Source organism: Gopherus evgoodei, chromosome 6, assembly GCF_007399415.2.
Source record: "Gopherus evgoodei ecotype Sinaloan lineage chromosome 6, rGopEvg1_v1.p, whole genome shotgun sequence".
Lineage (NCBI taxonomy): Eukaryota > Metazoa > Chordata > Testudines > Testudinidae > Gopherus > Gopherus evgoodei.
This window is the reverse complement of record NC_044327.1, coordinates 82,890,334-82,910,202: the sequence shown is the minus strand read 5'-3', so window position 1 is coordinate 82,910,202 and position 19,869 is coordinate 82,890,334. Positions and strand designations below refer to the sequence as shown.

Below are 19,869 nucleotides of genomic sequence, written 5' to 3'. Positions count from 1 at the left end.
GTTATGAAATTAAAGTAGGGAAAATAATCAGTTATCCAATGTTCTAAACAATGTTAGTTTAGATAACTAAACCACTTCCCCACCCCAAGAATTTGAGAGTAAAGTAATAACATAATACTGCTTTGCGTGTACCTTTAATCTGAGGAACTCAGTGCTTTACAAAAGTGAGAATAATCTCCTTTTACTGATAGGGAAACTGAGGCAGAATTAAAGCGACTTGCCCAAGGTTGCACAATGAATAAGCAACAGAGCTGGCATTTGAACAGAGGTCTCCTGATTCCTAGTTTTATGCTCTACCTATACATTGCCTCACAGGCTTCAAGAGGGAAGTGCTCATGTGAAACTTTGACAGAGAGCTAGCATAATGGACACTACCCTGCACATCACTGGGAACATATGCAGTTGGGCTGCTTCCAGCTACTACACAATAGGAGGGGGAGTAGTGGGGAGTGGCCTGCCGCTCCCCTCTTACAGTGCTCTGGGGTCATGTGCTATCTGTGGACTATATTCCTGACATGCCCTATTTACAGCATTCCCCTGCATAGGCTGAGTTTGTTCCTCCATGCATCAGGCCATGTCTACATCTAAAATTTTGCAGCGCTGGTTGTTACAGCTGTATTAGTACAGCTGTATAGGGCCAGCGCTGCAGAGTGGCCACACTTATAGCAACCAGCGCTGCAAGTGGTGTTAGATGTGGCCACACTGCAGCGCTGTTGGGCGGCTTCAAGGGGGGTTCGGGGAACGCGAGAGCAAACCGGGAAAGGAGACCAGCTTCGCCGCGGTTTGCTCTCGCGTTCCCCGAACCACCCTGCAAACCGCAGGGAAGGAGACCTGCTTGCTCGGGGGTTCCGGGAACGCGAGAGCAAACCGGGAAAGGAGACCAGCTTCGCCGCGGTTTGCTCTCGCGTTCCCGGAACCACCCAGCAAACCGCAGGGAAGGAGACCTGCTTGCTCGGGGTTCCGGGAACGAGAGAGCAAACCGGGGAAGGAGACCAGCTTCGCCGCGGTTTGCTCTCGTGTTCCCGGAACCACCCAGCAAACCGCAGGGAAGGAGACCTGCTTGCTCGGGGTTCGGGGAACGCGAGAGCAAGCCAGGGAAGGAGACCAGCTTCCCCGCGGTTTGCTCTCGCGTTCCCCGAACCTCCCTGCAAACCGTAGGGAAGGAGACCTGCTTGTTCGGGGAACGCGAGAGCAAACCAGGGAAGGAGACCAGCTTCGCCGCGGTTTGCTCTCGCGTTCCCGGAACCACCCAGCAAACCTCAGGGAAGGAGACCTGCTTGCTCGGGGTTCGGGGAACGCGAGAGCAAGCTGGGGAAGGAGACCAGTTTGATTACCAGAGGCTTCCTCGGTGATGCTGGGATACCTGCTTATTCCATGGAGGTCAAGAAAAGCGCTGGTAAGTGTCTATACTTGATTACCAGCGCTGGATCACCAGCGCTGGATCCTCTACACCCGAGACAAAACGGGAGTACGGCCAGCGCTGCAAACAGGGAGTTGCAGCGCTGGTGGTGCCCTGCAGATGTGTACACCTCCTAAGTTGCAGCGCTGTAACTCCCTCACCAGCGCTGCAACTTTCTGATGTAGACAAGCCCTCAGACACGTAGCTGTTCAGCAGCTTTTGTCCACATGCACCTGCAGACGATACCTCAGAATTGGGTCCTATCTGAATAGGATGTTGTTAACACAATGTAACATGTCTGGGGGGACTAGAAAAGGAAATAATTCTGTGAATAATGTAATGAGATGGGTGAAATTTTGCTATGGGCTTAGTTAAAAAAAACCCAGTGAGGTGGATGGGTGTGAATACACCCTTCAATTAGCATAACCTGTAAGGATAAATTAATCATAATCCCTCCTCCTCATCAAGATAAAAAGGCTATGTTGGTTTGAGTGAAGTGCCTGTGTGTGAGAGGGAAGAGAGCACAGAGAACAGAAATGGAGAGACACAGGCAAAATGGGAGAATGCCAAGCAGCAGCCTGTGAACAAGGTGTATGACCCTGGAAAAAAGCTAGAGAGAGAGGTCTGTGGGTGTGGTTTTGGCTAAAGAGGCTTGGAGTTGTAAGCTAAGAAACTATTCTTTTGTTTCTGATTCCTCCTGCACTCAGAGAAGCAGGATCCTGTACATTCCTTCTAAATAAGAAGATTATGTCAGAGAAAATATCAGTCTACATCAATTTTTACTCCCTACTGTAACATCCCCAGGAACCAGGGCCCTGAACTTTGAATAGCCACTTGATCGAAAAGGGGCAACAATGGCATACAGTGAACAAACAGGGACAAATTCAAGCTTCACATTACTCACTGACATGCTATAGTCAGGAGGGGATCTGAAGAGCTCAACATTTACATGTTCCTTTGACACGGTTGAGTTCACATTCTGCAGGAACTTCCTGGCCAGCACCATAGAGGGAGCAGACCAGGGCAGTGCCGGGGCTAGGAAAAGTAAGCTGTGTATATTAGCATCTACTCCCAGATCCCACATGCACCCTCCCTCACTAAGACTAAGGAGGCTTCTGAGATAAGTAATCTCCTGGGCAGCTCTGTGCAGACTGCATGCCCACCCCTGAGCAAGTCAGAATATGGGTGCCTATTAATGCTGGTTTTGCAGCATAGATGTGCATCTGTTTCCATGCTAAAAGTACTTGGGCCTTGAATTTGTTCCACAGTGTCTAATCTCAGCCTTCTTGAAAAATAAAATTGCAAACTGAATTCATAAACTTTGCTTTAACAAAGTCATTAACTCCGTAATATACTGATAATAGATTTTGTTCCACGTACAAACGGGTCAGTTCTTTTAAAGAAAACAATGCTAGCAATGAGATTAATGTAAAAAAGACAGTGACTATGTCCACAGCATGCATAATATAAAGTAAACTGAATGGAAACAAAATGCTGTTGCATGGACTCTGTAGTTTAAATAAAAGTAATGAAAGGTAGTTTGCAACATCACAAGTGCCATATACCACAGAGTATCTTCCAAAATGTGTATCATAAATACTGACAATGTCTGATAGGCACGAGGGAAACAATATAATGCAGTCATCCCAGAGAAAACTTATTGCTAAAAGCTGCAGTATCTCTTTTTGCAAGTAAGATGATAGTGCGATTTGCAAACAATGTGTCAGCCCAGGGTTTCTAAAGCTGCAAATGATCTTTTTCATGCCGTTTCTCCTTCCTTGTAAAAAGGATGCTGCTGTTCTTCCCTAACACATTTCAACCAGTGTGAACAACTCAAAAAGAAAATGAGAAAGGTAATTGCACAGCAAAAGGGACAATACTGTAACAGATTTAAAGGGCAGAATCAGGTTGGATCCTTTAAAGGGCAGGCTTAGACCTCGTTACAAAAGACAGTTAGCGGCCTACCAAAAAGTGAGCACTTTTTCATGAAAAACCCATTCAACTTTCTACAAGTTTTGCACAGTTTCTTCTACAGAGATACTTTTAGGAATATAGAGAATTGTGTTGTCAAACAGAGATCCTCTTCAGTCCTCTTCTGTGCAGCCCAACAGCTCTGACCTTAAAGTGATCCTGCCATACCATGACCAAGGGAGGATCCTTATGTGCCGTGCATAGATTGGTGGGTCAATGACATTCTTTCTGTGTGTGTCATTGTCAAAATTTCCCTGGAAAACCTAGAATGTAAGAATTAAAAATTATTATTTATGCCTGTGTTGCTCTTCGTGAATACGAACTAATGGAAGAAAAAGAGCTGATAAAAGTTGTATATTTTCCCAAAGTAACTGGAAAATATTCTGACTTAGGAAAGGACAGTTTCCCAATACTGCAGCAGAGTCTTTTTCTCAGCTAGGAGCTACTCCTTGCAAGGCTTAAAAAGGTCTCCAAAAAGAACCAGGTCAATAATTGCATAAATAATACAATTTAATTAATTTAGAACAGTATATTAGTAAGTTTACTGTCTACTTTGAGAGTCAGGAAAGTGCTTTTTATAATTATCCCAGATACCAGAAACAGAAAACATGTCATGCTGAAATAAGGTCAATTTCCCAACTGGGGAGTGTTGCATGACTGCATCAGCTTTGCTTAGAGCAAGGGTTCACAAACATTTTCCATAGTGTGGACTTTTTCCCCTCCTACTTGCAATTGCTGGACTGTCTCTCTTCCTATTCATAATGTCCCTCTGGCAACTACAGCACTACCACTGCCTACATGAAAAATTAATATTAAGAAATAATGTATTTCTAGCATCTTTGAATGTGATTTAGCTGTTGGACATAAGATAAAGAACCAGCATCATGTGACCAACCCTTTGTGGACCACTGTAAGTGCTCCATGGGCCACCAGTAGTTCATCAACCACAGTTTCAGAATGTCTGGCTAGCTGGGGCTGGACCCCAAGAAATGATGCAGTAATCTGATACAGCCCAACTGGCAAATGCCAGCATTGCCAAATGCAAGAATTAAAAAATCAGAAGACAAACCAAACTCAATTCCAACTTAAAGTTCACACTGTATGTGTTTCTGCTAACATGCTCCAGTCCTGAACATGGACTCTGTGGCACCCTCTACTATAACACTATGCTCTGTAAAGAGCAGGAAACTTGTAAGAAAACATGTCCAGAGGCTGAAGGAATACAGAGACATAAATATAGAAGTAGGAGAGGCAAGGAGGGCAAAGGCAAGGAGAAGAGGCAGAAAGTGGACCAAGCATGAGGCTGAGTAACAAGAGGAGGATTGTGAGAGGCAGGTTTAAAGTGCTTTGATGGGAAAATTTAACTGTATCTCAAGTGATTTAGGTCTTGTCACTTAGCCTTTTGAGTCAAGAGCCTCTTGGTTCTTTTTGAGGGGATTGAGTCAAGGTATACGGGAGAAATTTGATAATAGGGATTAAAATTTGGTAAGATTGTAGGGTGAAAGTTTACTCCAAATTCACAAATGAAGTAAGAAGGTGAAACTACCAGTTAAGTCAGTGGGAAATGAGCTAACTCACTTGAGGGATAAATTTGACTTCTAGATATCTACAGGGTGAGCCATTGTTATATTTATTTCTATTTACGGTGCTTACATGGTCACTTCTACCATAATATCTGAGTGTTTCACAATCTATAATGTATATCCTCACAACAGCTCTGTGAGGCAGGGAAATACTACTCTCCCCATTTCACAGATGAGAAACATGCACATAGAGACTAGGGGCTAGATTTTAAAGGTTTTTAGGCACCTAAAGATACAGGTGGGCATTTAGTAGGATTTTCAGAAGCACCTAGGTACCTACTCCCATTGAAATCAATAGGAGTTAGGTGTCTGGGCACTTCTGAAAATCCTACTCAATGCCCACCTGCATGTTTAGGTGCTTAAATACCTTTAAAAGATGGCCTTAAGGTCAGACAAGAATCTGTGGTGGGGTTAAGAACTGAACCTGGCTCTACGAAGTACGAGGCTAACATCCTGATTGCTGGACTATCCATCCCTCTGGTTAGCCTAGTCATCTCATTAATCATTAATTAGTTATTAGTAATCATTTTAAAAGTTTCAACTTTAATTCCAAATAGGTGCATGTTAATCATTCTTTTCAAATACAAGGATACTCTGACAGAACTTGATCTTGCTCCTATTACATTTAATAACACAATTCCCATTTCCTTCAATAGCAGCCTCACAGGACCAACTATATATTCTAATTTTCTACCACAATTTTAAATATTAACATTTTCTTATATTACTATGATTTTACTCACTATATATATATATTCATATTCCTTCCATATTACATTTAAAATATTCCACACATTTTTTCTTTTTATATTACAGTCAAATGCTAAATGCTAGCCATAGACAGTGGGATTTTTAAAAAGTGCCTAAGTGATTTAGGAACACAACTCATATTGACTCAGCATAGTACTTGAGCTCTGAATTCACCTAAGCTCTTTTGAAAATCCCATCCTGAATTCCCCTCAGCCTTTTAGCTCATTCATCTAATAATAAACTGCAAAAATAAGACTGAAACATCAAGCAAATATTTCAGTCACTCCATGGGTGAAATCATGGAAACTCTGAAATCAATGGCAGTCTTGCTATTGACTTCAGTCATCCCAGAACTCCCTGCTACAGATGGCTTTGGTTTGCAGCAGTTGACTGATTTTACCCATTGGCTAATCTGCTGCACAGCCGATATCTGCAGCCTTGCTCTAAAGTTGTATCAAAATTACTAACATTTTAAAATTAAATACCTTTCTGACTTAGCGTTTTTGGCATACACTGGATATTGAGATAAATTTGGTAAATCATATTGTTTCACACATAGGGTGACCAGATATCCTGATTTTATAGGGACAATCCTGATTTTTAGGTCTTTTTCTTATATAGGCTTTTATTATTCCCCCACCCCCTGTCCTGATTTTTCATACTTGCTGTCTGGTCACCCTATTCACACAGTAGGACATCACTGAAGCGGGGTAGATATTTTATTTCATCACTAGTGAGTATAGCCTGGACAGACAACCTATTTTGCTATGAATTCACTGATGATCAAAATTTCAGGAAATGGAAAAATGGTATTGGTTAGTGAAAAAAAGCTGTGAGTCAAAAAGTCTGAATACCGTGCAGCTCACATATGGTGGGTTTCTGTTTTGTTTTGTTTTCAGCTAGGGTAAACCAATATATAAATCAATATACCTAGACTTTAGTAAGGCATTTGATACAGTCTCGCATGATATTCTCATAGATAAACTAGGAAAGTACAATTTAGATGGGGCTACTATAAGGTGGGTGCGTAACTGGCTGGATAACCGTACTCAGAGAGTAGTTGTTAATGGCTCCCAATCTTGCTGGAAAGATATAAAAAGTGGGGTTCCGCAGGGGTCTGTTTTGGGATCGGTTCTGTTCAATATCTTCATCAACGATTTAGATATTGGCATAGAAAGTACGCTTATTAAGTTTGCGGACGATACCAAACTGGGAGGGATTGCAACTGCTTTGGAGGACAGGGTCAAAATTCAAAATGATCTGGACAAATTGGAGAAATGGTCTGAGGTAAACAGGATGAAGTTCAATAAAGATAAATGCAAACTTAGGAAGGAACAATCAGTTTCACACATACAGAATGGGAAGAGACTGTCTAGGAAGGAGTATGGCAGAAAGAGATTTAGGGGTCATAGTAGACCACAAGCTTAATATGAGTCAACAGTGTGATACTGTTGCAAAAAAAAGCAAACGTGATTCTGGGATGCATTAACAGGTGTGTTGTAAACAAGACACGAGAAGTCATTCTTCCGCTTTACTCTGCGCTGGTCAGGCCTCAGCTGGAGTATTGTGTCCAGTTCTGGGCACCGCATTTCAAGAAAGATGTGGAGAAATTGGAGAGGGTCCAGAGAAGAGCAACAAGAATGATTAAAGGTCTTGAGAACATGACCTATGAAGGAAGGCTGAAGGAATTGGGTTTGTTTAGTTTGGAAAAGAGAAGACTGAGAGGGGACATGATAGCAGTTTTCAGGTATCTAAAAGGGTGTCATCAGGAGGAGGGAGAAAACTTGTTCACCTTAGGCTCCAATGACAGAACAAGAAGCAATGGGCTTAAACTGCAGCAAGGGAGATTTAGGTTGGACATTAGGAAAAAGTTCCTAACTGTCAGGGTAGTTAAACACTGGAATAGATTGCCTAAGGAAGTTGTGGAATCTCCATCTCTGGAGATATTTAAGAGTAGGTAAATATCTATTAGGGATGGTCTAGACAATATATGGTCCTGCCATGAGGGCAGGGGACTGGACTCGATGACCTCTCGAGGTCCCTTCCAGTCCTGGAGTCTATGAATCTATACTGACTCTAGTTTGTGTTAAAACAGTGTACGATTTTTTCCTTAAGTCACAATAGCCACAAGTTTATTTTAAAGATTGTTTTTCTGTTGGAAAGATGAGAAAGATATTTTGAGAAAGATATTTCAGCATATTTGGAAGTTCTTCATTCCCTTCAAACTTTGACAAATTCACTTTCTGTGTTCACCTGAACACCGGTGAAAAGGTAGAAAAGCAATATCTATTGGCTTTTCAGTGTCCTATAAAAAATGAAATAGTGGTTTTAGTTCTTTCCTACTGGACAGTATTCTATGACAACTGGCACTCAGGCCATGTCTTCATTTACCGGTAGATAGGCTCTGCTGCAATCAATGCAGTGGATGTTGATTTAGTGGGTCTAGTGAGACCCACTAAATCGACAGCATAATGCTTTCTGGTCGACTCTGGTACTCCACCTCTCTGAGAAAAGTCAATGGGAGAGCATCTGCCATCGACACAGTGCAGTGTAGACACATAAATTGACCTAATCCACATCGATTCCAGTTACATTATTCATGTAACTGGAACTAGAGCGGCAAACCGTGGCCAGTGGGAGCTGCGATTGGCCGAACCTGAGGACATGGTAAGTAAACAAACTGGCCTGGCCCGACAAGGGCTTTCCCTGAAAAAGTGGTGGCCCTAGTTTGAGAACCACTGGACTAAACTATCCTCTCAGCCCTAAAGGTGGTCTTTTCATGCAAAATATTTACAAAACAGCACAAGAAAATGTACACTGCTTTCCATGTTGTATATATCCCTTGAACATAAAACATCTTTTTGAAGTGCTATCAATCGTGCACCTTAAATACATAAGAACATCCATACTGAGTCAAACCAAACGTCCATCTAGCCCAGTATCCTGACTCCTGACAGTGGCCAATGCCAGGTTCCCAGAGGGAATGAACAGAACAGATAATCATCAAGTGATCCATCCCCTGTCACCCATTTCCAACTTCTGGCAAACAGATAAACTTGATATGATGAATGATAAACTGGCAGCTAGTTACTATAGAGATAGGCACATTACAAGTGCATGTGTAGTTAAAATAGATTACATTAGACTAGAGAGATAGACTACTGAGAAAACAACACTAAGAGCTAATGAAAAAATATAATTATCATAGGAGACCATTCGTAGACTGAGTGCAGTATTGATTAGATAAATCAGCTAGAGCATTGGGATAATAAGATTGCTTCTGACTTCAAGTTTCTTTCGTGGCAATGTTATACTGTAGCAAAAAAGACCTCAAAAACTTTCAAGCTCTAGCTAACAATGGTACTAGCATAAACCCTATAGTTTTTCTCCTCACTGAAGAATTAAATAAGCCAATAATGATAAATAGAGACAGATGAAAAATAATAATTTATTGCAATATTTAAAAAGTTTTCCACAAAATATTGGTTGAAATTTCAAAATATTTTACCCAGCGCTGATGGTTATCAAGTATAAAAAACACTGCAAAAATTTCACACCACAGAGCTGATGAAAAATGTAGTTTTTTACTGTGGAAGATGTAGATCACAAGGTAAAATGAACTATAGGTCTGACCCTGAAAGGACCTTTCTACCTGCAGAATCCTGCACCAATGAGGAACCCCACTGAAAACAAAGCGGTCTGTACTGGTGTATAGGTCCACCCATGCAGATCTCCATGCAAAATTGGGGAAAAGAAAGATGCATTAGATGAAAACAAAATTACATATAATTCTTAATTGGATGAAAGCGGTGTAATTGACCAACAATATGGAAATAAGAGTTAGGGAAGTTCTTTTTCTAGTTCATTGGCATGTTTGCTTGTACTTGGAGCAAAAATAATATGTTTAAGTCTGGAGTGCAGAACATTTTTCAGCTTGATACAGAACCCATCTCCAAGGCTATTTTCTGATTTGCTAGTTCACATTGAAGTTGGCAAGTCTTAGTTCATCTTTATTCAAGTTTCATTGATAGGCGATTAATTTGTTGAGATGGACCAAGGCAAATACCTATAGGGAAATAATTTTGTATTTAAATGACTGACGTCAATGTTTGTTTCAAATGACTATTGACCATTATAGCACCATTGTTTGACATATTCAAAAACTTAAATTTGCAACTAGAACAACATCCCATGTGTAAAAAAATTGCTCAAGAAATAAAGCGATATTATTGGATCCAAGGGTTTCAACTCTTCAACTTGCTTCCAAAGATGCATGAATTGTAACAGCTCTACACATTCACATTGTTTTCCATCATTCTCTGTGTTTGAGCCAAAGACCACTGAAGTCAAAAGGAGTTTTCTATTGACTTCAATGGACGTAGGGCCTGTGTGTGCCCTCTATTGCAGAAAAAGAAGGAAAGATAAATTGTATTCTGGCTTCCACATCCTTTGATTACCTCTCAAATTTTTCGGTCAGCCACATGAGAAAAACCTCAACAAAATAATTTGGAATACAGTGCTTTAATTGTTATGGGTGGGTGAACTTTTAAAAACGTCTTAATAATTTTTCATGTTCTTTTATCCAGATTCTACCACTCTTACTCAGGCTGAAGAGTAGTTTACTCCACAAGTAGTCCAAGTGAGATCAGTGTGGCTCCTTATGGAGTAAAGTATTACTTCGTGTGAGTAACAGTAGCAGAACTTTGCCTTTGTTAAGCGTAAGGTATCTGACAGCGGCATACAATATGACAACATGAAAGACAGCTGCTCTAACAAGGACACATGCAATTATGTGAGAGAGTATGTGCAAGTATACTGAATGTGTATCTGGCTCCTGTGTATCCTCGCCCTTCAGAGCTGAAAAACAGGGCACAGCAGCTGTTAAAATTATGCAATAAAGGTCCAGTATGATATTTTAAGTATGACAACTTATTTTATAATTGGAGCCTACTCAAATGAGACTAAAAACCTGGAAAATATAGCATGGGATGCTCACCTTCAATAAAATGTTGGGTTTTTTTATAGCAAAATTTGCCCTTTATCGATAACTGGGGTATACAATTAAGTTGCCTTGCTTTCAGCAGTTATTGAAATTTTCAATTTTCAATGCTTTATAGCACAAAAAACAAATCTAAATACTGACAATGCAAGATGACTCATATTTTTAAGAGCTAAACAAATACCCTATAACAAAACTTAATAATTTAGAAGAAATGTTTAAATACAAAATAAACTGGAAAAAACTGAATTATAGCTAAATAATGGATTGTGAATTGTTTATGCTTTATTCTCAAGCTCCAAGCTAGTATCTCTTTTATGGGGCCCGTCAGCCTCAGGCAACCTTTGACTAGGCAATTGCAGTGGGAGGGAATGTTTGTGGTAGAGTGTCAGTGAATGTGCAGAAAGAACAGGTGTGCATGGATTCTAACTCCCCACAGAAGACCTTTGTGGTTTACATGTCAGGTATAAACCTAAATTAGATTAAAGTGGTGGCTTGGCCATAGAAATAAAGATTTTTTGAAAACAATTCTAGGCACCATTATATTTATGATGCTGGGGGAAGAAGAGAGACTAAAAATTGACAATCAGTCCCCAAAACAATGTTGTTGTTAATATATTGCCTGTTGCAATATTTCTGTGCCAAGCAAAATATCTGATATGGACCCTCTATTGGAAATGCATCCCTGCTTGGATTAGATCTAGCTAAAAATAAAATTTTGGTGCTTCTTCTATTTAGAGTTGGAGTCAGTGTAGATCAGAACTCAGCTGACTGGCAGCAGTTAAAATGGCAGCAGGGATACTGTTCCTTCTTTCAAACCTTTTTTTAATTATTATTTAAAAGCATGCTGCATTGAAAAATAATGCTTGAAAGCAGCATTGACTTCTGTCTAAAGTATCTAATTTATATATTGCAAATTCACTAAAGTTGATACACTCAGCAGACATTGCATTTGTAAATTTGAAAAGCTACTTTTTTTTCTTTTAAAGTAACACTTTCAGTCACAAAGAGTGAGATAGCTCCGTGGTTTGAGCATTGGCCTGCTAAACCCACGGGTGTGAGTTCAGTCCTTGAGGGGGCCATTATGGGGATCTGGGCTAAAAATCTGCCTGGCGATTAGTACTGCTTTGAGCAGTAGGTTAGACTAGATAATCTCTTGAGGTCCCTTCCAACCTTGATATTCTATGATTTGGAGACTAGGTAGGAGTCAGCAAAGGTATTTTTAAACATCTCTATCAACTCTGCTATCACTGGCAGATATCTGGTTGGGTATTAATTCTGTTGACTCCAATGGAAGATGATGAGGCACACTGCTGGATTGGGCAATAGGTCTTTATTTCCATTTATATATCTACCCTATAGACGTAGATATCTATATGTACATATGCAGAGAGAAAAAGCAATTCTTTCCCTGACACTAGCATGTGTTAGGTTCCTTTATTCTTCAGACTGTTCATAAAGGTTTCACTCTTGACCACCTCCTTTCTGCTTCTCCTATAGCACTATGCCAGTAACAGGCTTAGAGTCAGGAGTAGGGTGGAGGGTGGATCTTTACATGGAGATGGCATGTGATGCCCACAAATGGTAGGCAAAAGAGATTGGGATGAGCATAAGGATGTTTGCCCTTCCAACACTAGATGGCTCAAAAATGTAACTTTTCTGGTGAAGAATACCATACTAGCAGAAAAAATAATGGGCTCCTACAATGAATCTAACCTCTTTTTTTCAATTTCCCTTCTGTTTGTTTTTGTTGTTTGTATTTTTAAGGTTTAGATGAATGTAAGTATATGCATTTCAGGACACAGACACATGCAAACATATATATTTCTATGTATGTACCTCTCTGTCTCTCTCATGTATGCACACACACAAAAGCAACTTTCATGGCTGGAATGTACCTGATTTCCAAAATTATTATGTGTCTTTTATTTTTATCATATTTGTAATGAGTTCAAGGGAGATAATCATTTCCAAATAGGCAAAACACAGAAAGGCAATCATGTAGTATTTTTTATCCAGTAATGGCTAGTCATGCCACTTGATGGGAATTTACTCCTTTAAATGGAGTTTGTGAATTGTTTAAACTGGCAGGTTCAAAGTCAAAAGTAATCTTCAGAAATTGGGATTATTACATTTCAAAGCTCTGATTTCCCTGGGAAAATACCCACTCAGATTCAAGTGTGGGTACTGTCAACATAAGCACATAATTTCTTCTCAATTGTCATCACAGTGTGTGGGGACAAAAGCCATTTCTTAGGAAGGCAGGACATGAAACTATATGGTGAAGCTATGACCTAAAATTTATAGGGCCAGATACTCATCTTGTGGTATTGGTATAGCTCTATTGAAGACAACTGAGCTAAATCAATTTTCACCAAATGAGTATTTGGCCTGTAGTTTTAAATAGCAAGGCCAACATTTTGATTTACATTTGGAACTACATTAAAGGATACTGGAGTTTTGAACTGATACAATAAGTTCCCTGCGGCCAACAGGGCAGTTTTATTCTGCAGAAGCTGTAGTGTTTGAGTTGTATTGAAGGTTAACCTCCAGGCAAGTTCTTACAACTATCCACTCTGGAGGTGACAAAGGCATAGATAGCTGTAGTGAGAAATAGTACACCTCTATCTCAATATAACGCTGTCCTCAAGAGCCAAAAAATCTTACCACGTTATAGGTGAAACCGCATTATACTGAACTTGCTTTGATCCACCGGAGTGGACAGCCCTGCCCCTCCTCCCCCGGAGCACTGCTTTACCATGTTATATCTGAATTCGTGTTATATCGGGTCGTGTCATATTGAGGTAGAGGTGTAATAAACATCCTCTTCAACACTGATGAAGATGCACTTTTGGCATCCAATTCATCTGAAATAATCAAAGATCCATGAATACCCCAAAACTGAGAAGAGATAGGCAAACCCCATCATGTTGGCTGGACATCATCTCCACAATATTCTCTAGATACTTCAAAACAAACAACTATCATCACCTCTGTCTTATCTGGAATGAGAGTCAGTCAGAACTCTAAGAAGTGTTGGGTCAGAAGACAAACCAACCAACCAGATTGCCTTATCACATAACAGGACACATCTCTTGTCCAAAACATCAGCTGATATGTCTTATACAACAGACCTGCAAAATAGCTAGGAACTGATTTCAAGAGGATGTTTAAAGATAGAGAGAAAGAGAGAAATACATAAGGATGTGTTATCAGAACCATACACTTTTGTAATCAACATCCACAAAACCCTACAAAAAAGCTTATACTTTATGTTTCAATTTTTGGAGAAAACCTTGTTTGTTTTTTAAATGTTGAGATGGCAAGCCCTTCTGAAATGCATAAATGCAGATGTGTTAGCTAAATGCAAAGCTTGTAATGTACTATCCTAATATCATTGCTATCTAATGACCTTGCTAAACTAATTACTAATATAAGAAGCCATTTAAATATTGAAAATTTATATTAATGGGGATTTACCATCATCATCCTGGAAAATCCCACAGGGATGTATCCTCCTTGCAGACAGAACACCACCTGGATCAGTCTTTGCTGAGATGCCTAGGTGGTCTGGCTGCATATTCAGTTTATGTCCATCGTTGGCACCCCACAGTATTTTCAGGGGAAGGTGGCACTAGCTTCTCCAGTAAAGAATCTGGATGGCCAGCATCAGCCAGAGTCTGCAGGATCAGTTACATTGATAGGAAGATCATTTCAAGACACTCTTCAATTGTTCTTTGTCTGCAGTCCCTCTTCCATTTGAAGAGTGGCAGAAAATTGAAGACACTTGTATAAAACCTGCTGCTGCCATGGTTTCAGACCCTTCAATGGCCTCTGTCAGGTCACTGTGACATCAAACTTGCTGTGAAACTGCAGCTCTAGAGAACTATGCTTATATGTACTCTATTGTACTGAAGTGAAATGTGGATGCTGAGGAAGGCTAAGAACTCTGGATTGATGTTTTTGATTCTCGTCATCTTCATCAGCTGCTCCATATCAAGTGGCAGAACAACATTGGAAATGAGGATATTTAAAGCTGAACCCAGCACTGGTTCAGTTTCAGTGATTTTCTTAGTCTGAACATATTAGAATGGAAGACCAACAAATTCTGAAGCCACTACAAGTCTGGCAACCACTGGATGCCAAAAGTTTTGGTGACACAATAAGATTGCCAGTGATGAACATAAACTGAATGGGGAATTAATTAATTAATACATAAGCAACCCCCTTACCCAACTGAGGAAGACAAAAAGAATCATTTTCCAAAAATTATGAAGAATCAACTTCTTTAATAACTGTTTAAGATAATTATTTAATTTTAAAAGACTATTTGAACTAAAAACTTTTATATAAGAAGAGTACTTGGAATTTTTAAAAGTGGAATTTCATTTCCTGTTAAACCCTAATAAAACTAAAGAAATATTTCAGAAAATGGACTGAATAAAAACAATTTTTAAAACTATAGCTATAAATATTATCTGAGGCTTTCCAACCACAAGAGAACAAAGGCCATTAGAAGTGTATGGCACATTCATGAAGTATACTGAATATTCAGAACCTGAAGGTGTCATCAAAAACAACCCAAGAAGGAATGGAGCCAGTGAAAGGATTACAGCAATCAACTATGAATATAAACAAGACTGAAATTTCATGAAAACAGGAAGCAGAAGAGTATAAAATTTTGAAGTGAGCATCCACTACTCCCACTCTCTGCTATTCTGTTCAAGCATTCCTCAACTCATCCCGCGCATCTCTACAAGCAAGCTGCCACAGACAGCTAAGAAGACAAAGAAGAGAACAGATACACAGCAGCAACAATAAAAGGCAACCTTTTAGCCCAGATGACAACCAGGACTTCATCATAGTGAGATGGAAGTAGCCAAAAGCACTATCAAAGGATTAGGTTTGAAAATCTTGGAATGAGTTTATTGGAGTATTGAAATTTACATCAAATTTGGACCCATAATTATTTTAGGAAACAAGACTTTGGTCTCAGTTTATCATGAGAAAAGTGCCCCACTAAAGGCTGTGTTAACTCTCAAAAGTGTAATCTTTGGTCACAGCTCTTCACAAAGAAGAACACTAAGACCCTGTCAGAAGTAACCAGTTTGTCATTTGTGTTGTTTTGTTTAATGCTGTATTTTTCTTTCTTTAATAATAAAATAGCCATGGTTAATAATTGTGATTATTTTGCTTGGTTTTAATTGCAATCTCCATGAAGGTATTTAAAGACCCCTGTGACTAAAATGGTGGGGCCCTTTATTCTTGGTAAATTGAGACCAACGTCTTATTTCCCCAAATTATTATGAGCCCAGACTTGATGTCTCATAGGAAAATAGAAAAACTGTTCATGGGTGAGCAAAATAATTTTGTTTACAAGTGGATTCTGCCAGGTTATCATTATAATGTGAAACAATTTATCAATGGGTAAAATAAGCAATCTTAACTAAATCCATACCACATGCCAAATGCAAATAAATGTTTTTTAAAAAACTTTGCTTTACATTTGCTGTTATCACTAATCAACATTGCACTGGACTTTTAAACCTGGAGAATTTTGAAAAACGAAAACCAGAGTGCCTGAAAAGTTCTATATTCTCACAGCTTTGGTATTAACTATTATACTATACATAAGCAAATCAAGTACTAAATTTGAAAATGTGTAAAATATTGTTAAAATGTGTCCATAACCTGTATTTTATGCACAAAGAGAATGTGATAAATCTATAAATATAAGTAAAGTATTAAAATAATTATACATTTGACAAAAGAAAATTAAGCAAAACGATTACAGAAAATAGGCCAATTTAAATATATATATATAATAGCATCTCATTTCACATTTGCAATTAGCCTGCGCAATCAGTTGCTAAGGAGATTTATTAGAAGTGTAGATTATACCATTCATATTGCTAATTACCTGATTTGCCCAGAAATTGAGTCTACATTTAAATATTATAATCTTTGTCTGCAATTAATTGTTCCTGCAATTTCTGATCAGGACTGACAGTGCCAAATTCTGGATAAAAATTTAAAAGCTGAACTGAGGCTCCTTTAAAAGTGTGGCTCTTTACATATTATCAAGAAAAATGCAATCTTTAGACCTCCATTTGACATTACAATTGCCTCTAGGTTATCTACCGCACGGGAAGCAATTTAAAAATCACATTCAGAATATGACTAAAAAAAAAATTAAATCTACTCATGCTTGGTATTAGTGGCCTTGCCATAAGAGATATAGTAAGCTACTGACCTCTAGCTGAGAAGAACAAGATAACTATTTTACTTCAGTCATTCTAAAATACACTTTCTTCACATATGTAGGTTGCTTAAACTTCAGTAATTCCTGACTGCAGGGAAAACATTAATATATCCCAGAGGTTTCATTCTAACTATTTACAATGACCAAGAAAGGTGTAATTTTTAAAGATGCATTTTTTCCAGTACCCTTTAGTTTGCATCTCTAGATGAGCTCAGTGTAGGTTTAAACTGAGATGACTGGCAGTTAAAATGTCTGAAGCCAGATAGAAGCAACAGATGCTACTGTATTTGCTTTCACAGGTTTTCCATTTAAAAGTGTGCATCACTGAAACCTAAAGCTAAAAAACCACATTTTCTTCTTTTTGAAATATCTAATTCATTTATTTATTGGCTGAATGTGAAACGTGGTGATCAGCACTTTACATATACATTGAATGTATATATATTTTAATGGGTTTTTAGATCTATAATTTATTCATTGTATGAAGTAACAGATTTTGTTTGGGGCTGAAGAGCAGGTCTTCCTTGCGGATTGTGTTCCCTTTTCCTCCATTTCTGGCATTATTTTTTCTTCCTAAGACATTGGACCATTGGGCGGCCAGTTGGCCATGGAAGACATTAGAACTGTGTAAATTGCCTGAAATAGTAAATAAAAGTTAGACAACTGAGTGTCTGAAAAATGATGGCAGGTGGTTACTAATCACCAGTAATGGGAAGCAAAAATCTATAGAGACTCTCAAAGGATATGACAATCCTATCCTACTCAGGATAAATTCACATCAAGACTATCATAAAGCTGTCAGGCCATGGTAGAAAAAAGGGAAACATCAGTAAGTTTTGCTTAGTGCAGTAAAGCATCCTTGAAAATATTTATACATTTTGGGCCAAATCCTGTGGACATCCTCAAAATTGGTTCTTCTGCAAAGGCTGGTCGGATTCTGTTTTTGTTCCAAACTATTTTTCTTCTGTTCCTCCCATGAGTGCAGCTCAATATTTCTTGATGGTGTCTCTTTCTGTGCTACTACACCAAGGAGCAAAGTTAAAGTAAGCTTGAATGCATATTCTCTTTTTCACTGTAATGAATGCAGTACTTTGCTATTAGACGTTTGGTCTCTGAAAGACATTTCCTTTTTTTAATGCAAAGGTTATAAACTAATATGAGTATGAAGTACTAATGTTGGTACACCGCTACCTCAATATAACACCACCTGATCTAACACTAATTCAGATATAACGTGGTAAAGCAGTGCTCCGGGGGTAGGGGGAAGCTGCACACTCCGGTGGATCAAAGCAATTTCAATACAACATGGTTTCACCTATAACGCCGTAAGATTTTTGGCTCCCAAGGACAGTGTTATATCGAGGTAGAGGTGTAACTGTCAGATATTTTGGATAGATTTATGGTACATCCAGGAAAAGGGAAAATTATTGTTTCCTATTTTTACCTGACAACCAATTATACTAAACACACATACATAACCACATCTGTCAGTACCTTTTCAGTTTTATTGCTATAATGGCAGATTTTGCCTTTATTATCTGGAGTCTTGGAATTTATTGCAAAAGAAAGTCACTACAGGATAAAACCACGGAGATCTGCCATCTTGCTCTCAATAATATTTGAGAGAGAAAGACTCAAAACGAAGAATATGGGCCAGATTATAATACCCTACTCATGCTGAGTGTATAGACTCTTTCAATTAATTTAAATCAGTGGGTCTACCCAAGAAGCAAGCTATCACTAATTCCATGTCAGCAACACTGTCCATATGGATATACCATATTTTGTATCATAAGCTCTTTTATAGAATGCAAAAACTGAAAATACAATTGATATGTGTGAGATACGTTTATGGTTCCTTTTATTAAAAAAAAAGTTCTATGAATAATAAATACAAGTGGAAACATTTAATACCCTGAAAAAAACAACAATTGTTGAAAACATTCAAACCTTGAGGCAACAGTTACTTTAACTACTAGAATAAGACATTCTGCTAACCATTTGGAACCTAAATTTATGCTATAAATGCCCATTAGTGTAACTATGTTCCAATTATCCATAACCCAGTAGAATGTTTTAATAAATAATTTCCATTTTGTCTGCATTTTTAAAAAATGATTCCCGTAAGCAATGTATGTATTGTAAACAAATCCATAACAAAAATTTGACCGTGCTATTAATTCAACTGTTTGCAGCCTGCAGTATAAAGTCAACGTACACTGAACAACATTCGAAATAAAAAACAAGAGAAATTAAATATGTATGTATAGATCAATCACTAAACCTACTCTTGAACACCTGTGGGAGACAGACCTCCAAATTGATACAAAAATGGTTATTATGGTAATTATAATAACATATCATTTTGATTATTACAAACCTGTCTTTGCCTTTACTGAATTTTAGAACATATTTACAATTATTTTTATGCATACAGTGCTTGGAAAACAATAGCATACATGCTTATATTTATAGTTGCTTACTTTATTAAATTAAACATTTGGACTAATTAAAAAAAACTCCTAGGAAATCTGTTTTCTCCCAAAAAATGAGAGACACAAAGAGCATCAAGGAGAATGCTCCTTCCTTGGCTATAAACCTGTACATATTGTTTCTAGGTCCAATTGCACAGACTCTGTAATGCAGTTTTATAATGTCTATTTTGCTTCAATATTCTCTATAGTTTGAATTTTACATTATGTTAGAAAGATATATCTAAATGTTAGTTATTGCTATTTGTCCCATGCATAGACTATGCAGTAGGAGTTTTAACTAATAATTGTAGGTAAATCTACTGTAGGATGTTAAACCGAAGCTACTAAAGTTACACATTTTTTAAACAGCAGGTCCAGTGAACTTACATCCAAAAGTTTTAAAGGAGCAGGCTGAGGATCTCGCTGGACAA

The 19,869-nt window shown here is 38.4% G+C and overlaps 1 protein-coding gene across 2 annotated transcripts in view; it reads right to left on the bottom strand.

The window, feature by feature from the left end:
- Positions 1 to 1,523: 1,523 nt before the first annotated feature.
- EDIL3 (EGF like repeats and discoidin domains 3) overlaps positions 1,524 to 19,869 on the bottom strand; it is a 442,715-nt gene continuing 424,369 nt past the window's right edge. For both annotated transcript variants that reach the window (XM_030567391.1, XM_030567392.1), the window contains one exon: positions 1,524 to 3,633. In XM_030567391.1, the coding sequence (XP_030423251.1) occupies positions 3,484 to 3,633 (150 nt within the window). In that variant the 3' untranslated portion in view covers positions 1,524 to 3,483. The remainder of the gene's footprint in view (positions 3,634 to 19,869) is intronic.